Source organism: Solanum lycopersicum, chromosome 7 (genome assembly GCF_036512215.1).
Source record: "Solanum lycopersicum chromosome 7, SLM_r2.1".
Lineage (NCBI taxonomy): Eukaryota > Viridiplantae > Streptophyta > Magnoliopsida > Solanales > Solanaceae > Solanum > Solanum lycopersicum.
The window spans coordinates 61,498,960-61,512,632 of record NC_090806.1 but is presented as its reverse complement, the minus strand read 5'-3'; the positions used below and the strand labels follow the sequence as shown (position 1 = coordinate 61,512,632).

Genomic DNA, 13,673 nt, shown 5'->3' with positions numbered 1-13,673 from the left:
AAAATCTCTTATTAAGAAAGTAGTCTCAATCACTGCGTCATATCCTATGAGCTACCAGCTATTATAAATCGGTGATATTATATTCTTTGGAATTAAATATGAAAGTGAAGACAAAAGAGAAGTAAAAGAAAGAATTAATAAAAAGAAAATTATTAACAAACTATATTAGAACATGTCGATGGCGTGTTGACCAAAATTTAGTTGACTAAGCATTGTATATTATAACAAGTCATGACTTACAATATATATTATAAGAAAGTTTCATAAAATTTAAGATATACTAATTAATAAGTACATACATTTGCATGCAAATGCAATAATGCATGTGGCCTTTTTTCGTAGGTTAATGCAACTAATTGGAGATAATTAATTCAACATCCAAACTTGACCTAACTCTACTTATCATTTTTATACAACTCATCAATTTATTTTAAACCCATTCATCATTAATCATCCTATTTTATTCTCTCGTTTCATTTCACGGAGTCTGGAGTCTAAAGAGTGAAAATGTTAACAAAAATTTTAAAACAGTATATAAATTGTTTTTTAATCAAAATGGTAAAATCGCTCATGAAGTAGCGATTTTGTCCGCTGGAAAAGTAAAATCGCTCCAATAGTAGCGATTTGTTAAATTTGATTTTTTTTTAAAAAAAAAAATTAAACAAAATCGCTCCCAAATGAGAGATTTCCAAAATAAATTTTCTTTTTTTAATTTTTTTTAATATGTCGTTGCTGAAGCAGCGACTTAAGTTTAATTAGTTTTTGCTTCTTTTTTTTAAAAAAAAGTTTAAATAAAAAAATTAAAATCAAAGCTGCCTTGACAGCGATTTTTAATTAATTAATTAATTAATTTTTTAAAATCAAATCGCTAAAAAAGATTTTGATTTTAAATCATTGCCTTGACAGCAATTTGATTTTAAAAAATAAATAAAAAAATTAATTAAAAACCGCTGTGATTTATTTTATTTTTAAAAAAAAAAAAGAAGCAAAAAGTAATTAAAAAAAAATTGAACTCAAGTCGCTGCCGGGGCAGCGATATAATAAAAATATTATAAAAATATATATATATATATGTTTTTGAGAGATTTTGTTTTTTTTTAAAAAAAAAAAATCAAATTTAATAAATCGCTGCTATAGCAACGATTTTACTTTTTCGACGGACAAAATCGCTACTTAGTGAGAGATTTTGCCGTTTTAATTAAAAAACAAAATTAATATACCATTTTAAAATTTTTGTTAACATTTTTCACCTTTTAAACTCCGAACTCTCATTTTATGTTACACTATTTAAAATATGGAATTACTCAAGAACAAGCTACATTAGATTTTCAAACCTTCTTCGACGAAAGTGAGTAGTTTTTATGTTAATTTGAACATAATCTTTTGTTTCTAAAAATTAAACTATATCTTAAAAAGTACTATAAATGATATTAATTAACTATTCAAAATTAAAACAGAAATAGTTGCACAAAACACGAAACCGAAAGAGTAATAATTAAATGGAAATATTACAGAAATACACACCTTTGTTCACTTATTTTCATTATTCCCTGTCACATTTAAAATCTCCCAAATCCCTTATTTCTTTAATGTAGCTGAGATGCATATTGATGTATCCGAACAAGTATTTAATGTATCTGAGCTAGTTTTTAATGTATCCTAGCTACATATTAATATATTCGAGACAATATTTAATGTATTCGAGCTATATTTTAATATATCCGAGCTTCAATTATTGTATTCATTTTTTTTTAACTTTTATGGAATTAATGTAACTAAAAACTTATTAGGAATAGATTATAATTTCATATTAAAACGATGAGATTTATGTAATTTATACTAATCAAATTCCTTACTTTTTAAAAAAAAAATCTATTTTACAGTAGTGGATTCACTACAATAACTAAAGAATTTTACGAAAATAATATAATTATTGCTATATTATATTAAACAACAATTACAACCATAAAAACTTATAATCAACATTCTAATATGTTAAAAAATTTAGCCATTCTGAATTAACTCAATTACCACTAAAATATATTTACAAAAATAACTAATACGGTAAAGAAAATTTCTCACCATAATTTTGTATAGATTTGCTCATATATTCTGCTAATAGTTCATGTTACAAAATTTTATTTTATTTTTAGCCGCCATCATAAATTAATTACTACTAGATCTTTTAAAGAATATTTTAGCAACGTGGTCAATGAATTTATTAGGTTAATGACGTATATGTTGAAAGACCAAATCAAAAATGTTAAATCTAATTATATAGTTTAATTTATATCTGCTTATACGAAATTTCCTCTTACCATTAACAATTAATTTTTCTTGTTAAGGGTAATCACTTAAAAGTAAAATTTTAAGTAGATAAATTAATGTGATGAGTCGTTAAACTATATTAATTATAAAATTTTAAGGAATTGTTCGATATATATGATAAGATGGACTAATTTATAAGTAAAATTAGAGATAAAATTTAATGAATATTTGATGGACAAAATATAAATTTTATCTGAAATTTAATTTTGAAATATTTCAGTTTTTATCTTATTTAACTTAGAGATTATTGTATCTAACTAAATAGATCAGTCCAAATTAAATTTCAAACTCAATAATTTAGTTTGTTTATCAAACAATCTTTAAAATATTTTTAATCATTGACTTTGAAATCCCCACCTAATTCCTCTTTTATTGGACATGTTACAAAAGTCTTTTTCTTTGTTAGGTTCCCATTTTTTTTACACTTCAATGACTAGGTCATCTAATTTATTCTAGAAATATGGAAACACTATCACATAACACCTAGACTAGATCTTTATTTTTATTTTTTGTAAGAAATTTTTTAAATTTATAATAAGAAGTAATCAAAACAAAATGGTCCAAACATTAGAAAATTGTTTTGACTACCTAGTAGTCAACTCTCTTATCTTTGATTTGGAATATACTTGGGGTTGGAATCATGAAATTAGAATTAGATTTGTGAAAATTTTGATTTTATTAATTTGAAATAGTATCATCCAAATTTAAATCAAAATATTATATTATAGTAAATAGTAATTAAGTTTCTTGTAATACTTTTGAGTTTAACTTTTATTCATTAAAGATATTATCCGAAATAGCAGGTATTTTAAAAAGTTATGATATATAATAAAAATTTAAATTTTATCTGTTTTTCACTTTGTATTTTTTTGTATTTATTCGCTTTGTATCAATGTATTTATTTACTCCCACTATCGAATCAATATATAGAACAAATTGATACAATGAATTATCTTTTACTTCTATAATTAATAAAATTTCATTTATGATTACATAATTAAAATTCAAAGCTAAGTATGGATGTTTTTGAAATTTCCTCCGATACAAAAGGATGTTCGTAAATCATACATTAGTCAAAATAACGAGTGGGTATCTTCGTACACTTTCAAGTTATATACTAAATCGTAATATTATAAAAAAATAATTAAAAATATTTTATTTGTCACTATTTAGTTGACACACTCATTAAGAAAATAAATATCGATACAAGTATTTTGCCAAACTAGCGCTATTAAATGATGTTTAGTATTTAGGTATTGGAAAATGATTCGAAAAAATAAGTATTTAATGTTGCGGGTAAAACATGAAGAAATATAATTAAATTTTGATATGTCAAAAATAATAAATAATAAATAAAAATTTATTTTAAAAATAAGTGACAAGTAAAAGTGAATAAAAAACTGGCCTAATATATAACAAACACTTTGGGACCAAATTTCAAGATATATTAGTTTAATTTATGAAGGAATATTAAAGAGAAAATTAATTACATTACATCAAACAAGTTTAATTTCAAATTAGCACTACAAGGAAAAGAAATATACAAAGAGTTAGAAATGTAGACCAATTGTTTACGTAACATTTAACTCATTATAGAGAAAGATAGTATATGACTGATATCCTGGTAAAAGTGGAGGCTTATATCACCAATGTGTCGATATCGGGTTCATCTAAATTTAGTGTTTTTAACGTGAAACATAAAATTTATTAAAATTATAATAAATAATATATGTGAGCTCATAATTTTAAAAATATCATGAGTTTGATACTAAAAATCTTAAAGATTGAACGCATTAAATTTAAATCTTGAATTCGTCTCTGTCATCAATGAATATAAGACATTTGTATTTTATAGCCACACACTATATGTAGTAAAAAGGAAGGACTCTCTAAGATATATGAGTTTAGCATTTGTTTCAAAGTGAGAGATGTGTATCTTGAATGGAATTGTTACTTCCCAAAAACTTTACTTAAAGAAAGGTCTATTTTCTCACATAATTTGTTGATCAAATTAACAATTCTATCATGGAGTAACATTACTTTATAAATAAAGTTGGTAAAACATGCAACTTTCACCACATTGGAATTGACAGTATCAAAAAGTTCATGTCTACATTAAAACATGAGAATTATAAGCTAATTGAAGAAGTCCAAAAAAAAAGAAACATAAACTAAACTACTAACAACTCACAGGGGCGGCGTTAGCGCGTAGGAAGGAAATTCGACAGAATTAAATAGAGGAAAGGATCAAAATAGTTCCTCTTTTTTGGGTTAAGATTCAAAGTGATCCTTGAGTTTTCACATGGAACACTAATTGTCACTCATGTTTGCAATATTGGTGCACTTTTGGTCCTCCTTTAAAATTTTACCTATTTTTTGCATTGATTTATCCATAACCTATGTATGGGATGTTCAATCGTAATTTTACATATTTAGTAGAAATAAAAACTCCATATTAAAGAATGTGAGAAGAAAAACACTTTGTTTTGTTTAGTAAAAATCATATTACAGGTAAAGTCGAGAGGTTCAACACGATAATTTCACGCGCAATGATATAATTTTTCCTTTTCCTGCAAAGTCATTATGTTAAGATGTTTTTAGTTTAGCTGCAGTAATATTTCTAGTGAACAGAACAAGGTATTTTTCTTATCACCTTCTCTCATATATAATTATTATTTTTATTAAATATATAAAAAAGACGATTGGACATTTCTTATATGAAATTTTGGACAAAACTAATGTTAAAAAATAGGCAAAATTTAAGAATAGGACCAAAAGTGCACCAATATTGCACACATGAGGAACTATTAGTGCTTCATGTAAAAACTCAAAGATCACTTTGAGCATTAACCTACGGATGAGAGATTATTTTGAGCCTTATATGGAATTAAATACTTACTTTTATTTGGTTAATATCATCAGATTGAACATGTACATATAATTACTAAAAAGCTAAAACTTTAAATTCATAAACTTTAAATCATAACTTAACAAACTCAGTGCTTTATTCCTTACATATTCATTAGAGTTGAATGTTCCAATTAGCTCAACTACGTCCACTTTATGGCCATAGCCTTTTCTCACAACTCTTCATAAATTGCATATTGTTAGAAGAAAGATTTCAATGATTGACGAATAGGGAAACAGATGAAAGAAACAACATAAATTTCCAATGAAAAATATAATATAAGATTAGAATAAAACATAATTCAAGAAATTGACATAATGCTATCAAAATAGTTTTATATATGAATAATATATTTATTATGCACTTTAATATATTTATTTGTATTGTGTCAATTTCTTATCAGACAAGCATAATACATTTTTAAAACACTTACATAATAGATTTATAATTTTATATTGCATGCGTAATTCACTTTTAATACATGATAGATTCAGCATAGTACTTTATATATTGCTATAAATGATAATAAATAAAAATATCGCTAAAATAATTAATTATTTATTAAAAATACTCATCCAAATAATATTTTCATACTTACTAGCTCCATTTCAAAATAATTGAATTGCTGAGACACTTTTAATATTTCAAATTAACTTAATTGTTCAATCTTCACGACTACTTAAAATATTCTTTTATTTTTATCCCTTATTTGAACTTTTTATGTGATGAGTTCAAAAAACTTTAATTGCTTTTAAGTATTTCTATGTTATGAGTTCAAGACATTTTTTTTAATTATTTAGTATTGAAATTGATTATTATGATTAATGTTTAATTATTCTAAAGATCAATTTGACAATAATTAATAAGGGTAAAAATGAAAAGTAATGTCTGATTTATTAGCAAACAAAATAAACGTACTATGCTCTATAGATATAGTTTTGATAAATGTGTTTCATAAGTTTGCTATGGAAGCCCTGATTTGAATAATTCACGAATTAAGTCGTATATTTTTTTCGTATCAATTTGTATATACGAATAAAAAAGTTTATATAATTAAATTTGTTGGCAGATCAAACAATGAAAATGTATTATGTTTGTTAAATCGTTTATACGCTTAGGTGTAATGATATAAATTGATTAGTTTTGTATCGATTCATTTATTCGTATATGAAACATTTTAGTTTTTTCTAGATTTGTATACGTATACATTACATGTTCATTTGTATCTTTGAAAAATAATTTTAATATTTGCGAGAATTTGTATATGTTTTTGTTCTTTGTGTTTTACTTTTTATCATGAACAATTGGATGATTCGTAAATGGAACACTTTAGTTTTTTCTAGATTTATTATATATTCATTTATATCTCGAAAACTTACGTTTATATATTTACAATAAATTTGTACTTGTATGTTCTTTGTTTTCTCCGTGGCTCCTAGATGGCAAGATCGACAAAACAATGAAATACAAAATAATCTGAAAAGTAGCTATGACATTTAATTTGATTTAAATGTTTGTTATTCCGTACAATTTTCCTTTTCGAAAAAGGATATGAAACATTACAACAAAATCAATTATTTTAAAACTAGAGAAAAATACATCTTTTATTAAATAAGAAACGAAGACACAAAATATTTTGAGTACTTTAATAGCCTTATAAACCCGTTATAGGCCCCTTATTGTGGAGTGAACATAAAAAAACATAATTTTTTTGATAAAAAGCAAACATATGCTCTGTATTTTATTCGAAATTATTAACTAAAGCTTTATAAAAATAAAAAAAATTATAATCCATTTGCAAAATCAACACTTCCAAAAGACTTGAGATTATCACCAGACTGAGCATGAGCTGCTAAAATGTTACCAGCAACAACAGCACCATTTTGCCAAACTTGATTAAAACTAGTCCTTCCAGCAGGAAGTTGTAAAGTCGCAAAAATAATGAACTCATTGTTGGAATATTCAGCTTCAATTCTCGGAACATTGAAACTCAAAGCTCCCTCTGTTAACAGAGTAGCATAACTAGAAACAGGGGAAGTGTAAGCATGAATTTCTCCACTGGAATCTCTATATGCAACTAAACATTGTGTACCAACCATCATTTTTCCATCGATATTTAAACCCCAAGCTACCCAATCTGAATCTGTTACACCCCCATGTCTGTATGCAATATCAACTGTATGGTTCTTTGGATAGTAAGTCCAGTGAAGAACAGAGTTTAGTACAGGTAGAGGCATGCAAGTTGCGAAAATCTGGTTATTGCTGAATGAAAATGATGAGCAATCGAGATTCTGAGCATAAGTTGTGTAAAACAAGATTGATGTGAATAGCAAAGTTGTTAAAAGTTTATCCATTTTTTGTGCTCTGTTTTTTGGGTTTTTTTTTGTTCAGAGAAAAAACTCAAATTCAAGAATTGTTTTTCTTCTTTTTGAGATTTGGGATGATTGAATCAAGAAAATTGAACTGTTTGTTGTAAATTTGGTGTGAAGTGGATTAGATTATATAGATTTTTGAAAGAGAAAGGGGGAGGGAAATTGATGGCAAAAACGATGGAGTTAATTGACCGCTTCCTTTACGTGTTTCTCTTCGCATATAGCGAGTGGAAATACGATGATAAAGTATTATTTCATCCTTAATTAAAGAGTTTGAATTTGAGCATGATTATCGAGAGTTGTCGAGAATATAACTTTTTCTGTCTAGAATTATTTGTTATGGTTTTTATTTAACTTAGTTAAACTATAAAAAATTTTGACTGACATTTTAATATGTATTTTTTAATCATATTAATATGTAAAAATTTATAATTTATAATATTTTTCATTTAATTTTAGAATATCTAATTTTTTTGTTTAAAATATTGAATTAATGTGATGTAATTTATCTTAAAAAAATAGTCAAATTGACTTTCGATAAGCGCAACATGATAAACAATTCCGGACGGAGGGAGTATTAACTAATAAAAGATATTTTACTCTTTTTAATAGCTTAAATTTTTAGACGAGATGATAATATATTTTAATTTTATACTTGAGTGATATTCAGATCTAATCTCACCGACACTTGAATTAAAAAAAGAATTTTTAAAATGCTTGACTTATAAAAAAGAATTTTGAGTTTTGAGAATGACATCGTCATGCTCAAGAAACATTTTTATAATTATAATCATGTGATATAAGGATACATCTTGAATTTAAGTCCTTAGGAAGAAATTGTGTTACTTAGAAAGGATTTTATCATTCATATTAAATTTTTTGACATGAATCTTTATTTAATCAGACCGTAATAAAAATATAAAAATTAAATAGAAATAAAAAATTATCTTTACTATGTTAACCCAAAGAAGAGTTTTAATGGAAGTAACTAGGAAGGTGTTTGATTTTTATTTTTTAAAGATCAGTATTTGTTTTGGTTTATTTTATTAAATTTAGAGCTTGAATACTTTTCTATAAAATGACTAGAATTTACTAATTTAAAATATCGTTATTAATGGACATTATTTGTATACTCTGGGCATGAATTAATTCTCACACATGCATTGCATGTGATTCTATGATAAATAATGTAAATATTTTTAAATTTAAAAGAATTTGAATAAAATTGTTACTTCCAAGAATCTGCTTTAAATTAAAAAATATATCTATTTTCTCATCTGATTAATTGATCAAATCAACAATTTTCTCCTGAAGTATTATTATTTTATAATAAATAAATATATGGTAAAACCTGCAATTTTCACCTCATTGGAAGTGATAGTATCAAAAAACCATGTCTAAGCTGAACATTTCCCATATTAAACACATGAAAATTATTAGCTATTTGAAGAGGCCCTAAGAATAAACATGAACTGAACTGAGGTTAGGGAGCACGAAGCGATTTCGATAGAATTTAGTAGTTTTGATTCATACACGGTATTTGTTTTTGTGAAACATATTGAATAGGTATGAATTCTTAATTCAGTAACTTAAAAGAACTAAAATACTGAACCTATTAACTTTATTTTTGTCGCAGGGGCGGTTCTACTGCTTTGCAGAAAAAGTAATTGCCTTAGGCCTCGAAATTTGAGGGGCCTCACTTTAAAAAAAAAATACGCTATACATATCTTTTTTTGTTGAGTATTATTTGTAGAAAATATTTTTTTTTTACAAAAGAGCAAAGAAGTAATAGAAGTTTGACAAATTATGAAAACTATGTCTCAAGAAAGATTAAATAATTGACTATAATAAACTTCATAAAAAATATATATTCAAATTTTAAAGTCTCCTTTTGAATTTGACTTTAGACGACCGATTTATTAGAGCCACCCCTACTTTTTGGCTCTGTCTCTAGCAAACACAGTTCTTAAGCATATATATCCAAGTGCTTGAGCTAATTTCATAAATAAACTACACCTAATTTTGACCTTATGTATCCTGAGATACATGCATCTCGACATGCACCAAAATCTAGTAAGATTCATAATATTGCAAGCTAGAATGTATCTATGTAATTAACTCCTAAACTGAAGAATTTTCATAATTTTCTGATGATTATCACTGCATAATTCAAAATTAAACTATGGGCCAGCATTACTTTCCTATGTGGCCCAAAGTGATATGGACTTCTATGCGACCCATTATCATCATATGATCACTTCATGAACAAATACCCGAATTTGGGCCCATTTTTAAGTTGTAGTCCGAGTTAAAATTTTGAACAGACTATGTAATGTTAATTTATGATACTCCATAATTATATTTATAGTTATACTTTTAAATAATTATAAAATACAGTTATTTTTATATTTTTTTAGCAGAATACATATATCTAAAAATTGTTGGCATAATTCTTGTATCATATGTATGCTATCAATTGTATACATGTATCGATGTATAAACATGTATATACATTGATACTCTATGTATGCTCATACAATGTATATGCTACATTTTGAAAGAGTGTCGATATAGTTATATGCTTCGTCCTGAAAATAGCTTCGTTTCGAAAGAAAAATATGTCGTTATTTTATTTTGTAAAAAAAAGAAGAAAAGAAATGCACTAATCTCGCTATATATGGAAGATTTCCTTAAACTTTGTAAGTTTACTCTGAAATAATTTATGTTCATTACTGAAAACTCAACAACAAGACTTTCCCCTTTATTCTAAAAAAATAAGTTTGTGAGTCATCATATATATATATATATATATATACTTGGTTAGTTGGTTTTATTATCTCATGCACTTAGGTAACTCATAAAATGTGACCTTTTTTAATTGAATTTTCGTCCAATTTTTAGTTTACATACTTACATTGTGTGTTTGGTTGGTACCAAACGCACCAATATGAGTACTATTGCTTTCTTGATTCAAATAAAAGACATACTATAACAAAAGTATCTACCTTAGCATTTATCATCATAACATATCATAGTATGTGTGGGTCACTTGTCCCTTCACTTTAAAGCTAAGTTATTTCATATGTGCAATTTGTCACTATTAATCTATCAAAAAAAAGGAGTGTCAAGATGGTCATTTCTAACTTAAATTTCTTATTTTATATAGCAACAATAATGTCATCACATGTACAAAACCACATATTCTAAGTAATTACTTGTATGTATCAAAAATATTTTTTTTTTCTGTAACAGAGTTATCTTTGTTCAAGAAGTGTCAATTGTTCAGCAAAAAAGTATTTTTATATAGTATTATACATTGAATTTCCTAGCTATTTCGTGTGTTCACTACTTCATATTTTAATTAAAAATTCTGACTCTATCATTAACGGAAAATGAAAGGTTTAACTTATATATTGTACTTTCCTTAGCTATAATAATTAACTATACCTATATTCAAGTTGCATTGCTTCAAAGCTAAGCTCAAATTAGTAAAAGGTAATTCCCTCAATGATTCATTCAAGACTAGTGTACAACAAGCATGATAAACAAACTCCAATTCTATCATAATTTTTCATAAAAAAAAACCCTCCTTTAATTCCTTTTATCCATCATAATTTTTCATCACACACTACTCCCAAAATTCTTCACCATCATGTTTCTTCCCTTCTTTCTCATTTTCCTCTCTTTTTTCCCCTTCACAATAGTCTTTTCCTCTCATTCATGCACAACCTCAACATCTACTAAAACATTTGAAAAATGTATGCCACTCCCTTCACAAGATGCCTCAATTGCTTGGACATTCCATCCACATAATGTCACACTTGATATAGTCTTTTTTGGTTCATTTATATCTCCTTCTGGTTGGGTTGGATTTGGTATTAACCCTAACTCCCCTGAAATGACAGGAACTCGCGCGTTAATCGCCTTTCCTGATCCAAATTCAGGCCAGCTTGTTCTTCTACCATACATAATTGATCCATCAGTCAAGCTCCAAAAAAGTCCACTTTTATCGAAACCTTTAGACATTCATTTAGTAGCCTCTTCATCAACTTTATATGGTGGCAAAATGGCTACTATACATAATGGTGCTACAATTCAAATATATGCCACATTAAAACTTGTGTCCAATAAGACCAAAAATGTACATTTTGTTTGGAACCGTGGCATTTATGTACAAGGCTATTCACCAACGATTCATCCAACTAACATAAATGATCTTTCTTCAATAGCCACAATTGATGTCCTTTCAGGTTCACAATCAACATGTCACAACAATTTCTTAACACTAAAAGATGTACATGGTGTTATCAATTCAATATCATGGGGTGTTATTCTACCTCTAGGCGCGGTCACGGCTCGTTACTTGAGGCATGTTGAGTCCCTAGGGGCAACATGGTTTTATGTACATGCAGGGGTACAATTATCAGGGATTTCATTAGGTACTATTGGATTTGCAATAGGGATTCGATTAGGGCAACTTTCAGGAGGGAGAGTGTATGGATTACATCGAAATTTAGGGATCGCGACGTTTGTTTTGGGCATGTTACAAACATTGGCATTGTTTTTTAGGCCTAAGACAACAAACAAGTTTAGGAAGTATTGGAAATCATATCATCATTTTGTTGGTTATGGTTGTGTGGTATTAGGAGTTGTGAATGTTTTTCAAGGATTTGAAGTGATGGGAGAAGGAAGGTCTTATGTTAAATTGGGTTATTGTTTGTGTTTGTCTACATTGATTGGGGTTGCTGTGGCATTAGAAGTGAATTCTTGGGTTGTGTTTTGTAGAAAAGCAAAGGAAGATAAGATGAGGAGAGAGGGATTAATTGGGAGTTCTGCCAAATTTAGTGGATCAAGTCATGGTTGATTAAATTATTGTATCACATGTATCATCATGTATGTCGTTATTTGTAATTTGATTGTTCAAAATATAATTTGAACTAAGATTTTGCAAGTTTATTTCTTGTCCCCTAAACAAGATTTTTGTTGCATACTATAAATTCATATTGAAACTCATGTATTTATGATTTTATTTTTTTGTGATTTAATGTAGTTGGGTTTTGAAGGTATCAATAGAAAATGAAGGGTTATGACTTTTTCGAATGATTATGATCTTTATGATTGTGACTTTTTCAAAAAATTTCCAAAGGTTGTGACCTCTTTGATAAGACATAGTTAGCACATTTTCAGACTACTCTGAGTTGGCTATAAATAGAGGAATTTTCTCTTATTTTTTAAAATCAAATTTCCTTATTCTTCTGCGTACAATTCTTGTTTTGTTAGGCGGGTAAGAAAGCCGCTATATCTCTTTCATTTAGTGTTCATTATCGAATCGAAATCACATATTGGTGAGTATAAAAGTTTGAAACTTGGTGTATATAGTGTACCAGCTCAGAGAGTGAGTTTTTAGGTAGTCAATATCAGATTTTGTTCTTACTTTTTTATTTCCATGGGCCCCAAACTAAAAAGACACACTAAGAGAATTGGCTAATCAAACTAATCTTTCATGGGCCCATTGGTTTGGCCCAAGCCTAAAAAAGACTCACAAAGCGGAAAAAAGGAAAAAAAATATGTGTCAAGAATGGGATTCGAACCCATGCCCTTTCGGACCAGTACCTGAAACTGGCGCCTTAGACCAACTCGGCCATCTTGACATTTTTACTGATTTTTTATATTATGTTACTCTTAAATATCATATTGGAACTATGAAATATTTTTATTTTATATAAGTATTATTTAGTAGATAAATTAATATTTACTAATTTAAAGAGTAATTTTAAGATTTAATAAAGATTAATTAAGTCTTACAAAATTTAAATCAACCCTCGAAAACAATATTTATGAATTTGAAAAAGTCATCATTAATAATTTCGATTATCGCAATAAAATCGATATCAATTGCTTGTTAGATTACAGGGGTGAAAATGATACATGTTTACAAGAAATTTTGGATAGGTTGCAATTTGACAAAGAAGTTGAAGATGATACAATACTGTTGAATCAATTTCACATAAGGAAACACTTGTTGCATTTAAAACTCTTCACAATTTTAAATCCATTAAGAAAGT

The 13,673-nt window shown here is 27.0% G+C and overlaps 2 protein-coding genes and 1 non-coding gene across 3 annotated transcripts; 1 reads left to right on the top strand and 2 right to left on the bottom strand.

The window, feature by feature from the left end:
- Positions 1-7,020: 7,020 nt before the first annotated feature.
- On the bottom strand, positions 7,021-7,590 carry LOC101260840 (cytochrome b561 and DOMON domain-containing protein At5g48750). The gene has a single exon (XM_004243819.2). It carries the CDS (start codon positions 7,588-7,590, stop codon positions 7,021-7,023), a length of 570 nt encoding a protein of 189 aa, XP_004243867.2.
- Positions 7,591-9,793: 2,203 nt separating this feature from the next.
- Positions 9,794-12,564, top strand: LOC101250033 (cytochrome b561 and DOMON domain-containing protein At2g04850). Its single transcript, XM_004243491.5, has one exon. It carries the CDS (start codon positions 11,261-11,263, stop codon positions 12,470-12,472), a length of 1,212 nt encoding a protein of 403 aa, XP_004243539.1. The 5' UTR covers positions 9,794-11,260; the 3' UTR covers positions 12,473-12,564.
- A 614-nt stretch (positions 12,565-13,178) lies between these two features.
- Positions 13,179-13,259, bottom strand: TRNAL-CAG (transfer RNA leucine (anticodon CAG)). The gene has a single exon. It is a non-coding gene; the product is annotated as a tRNA-Leu (tRNA).
- Between the last annotated feature and the right edge of the window lie 414 nt (positions 13,260-13,673).

Excerpts from the sequence above, each read along its gene's own strand:
- LOC101250033 (XM_004243491.5), top strand. The coding sequence starts at position 11,261 with ATGTTTCTTCCCTTCTTTCTCATTTTCCTCTCTTTTTTCCCCTTCACA.
- LOC101260840 (XM_004243819.2), bottom strand. The coding sequence starts at position 7,590 with ATGGATAAACTTTTAACAACTTTGCTATTCACATCAATCTTGTTTTAC.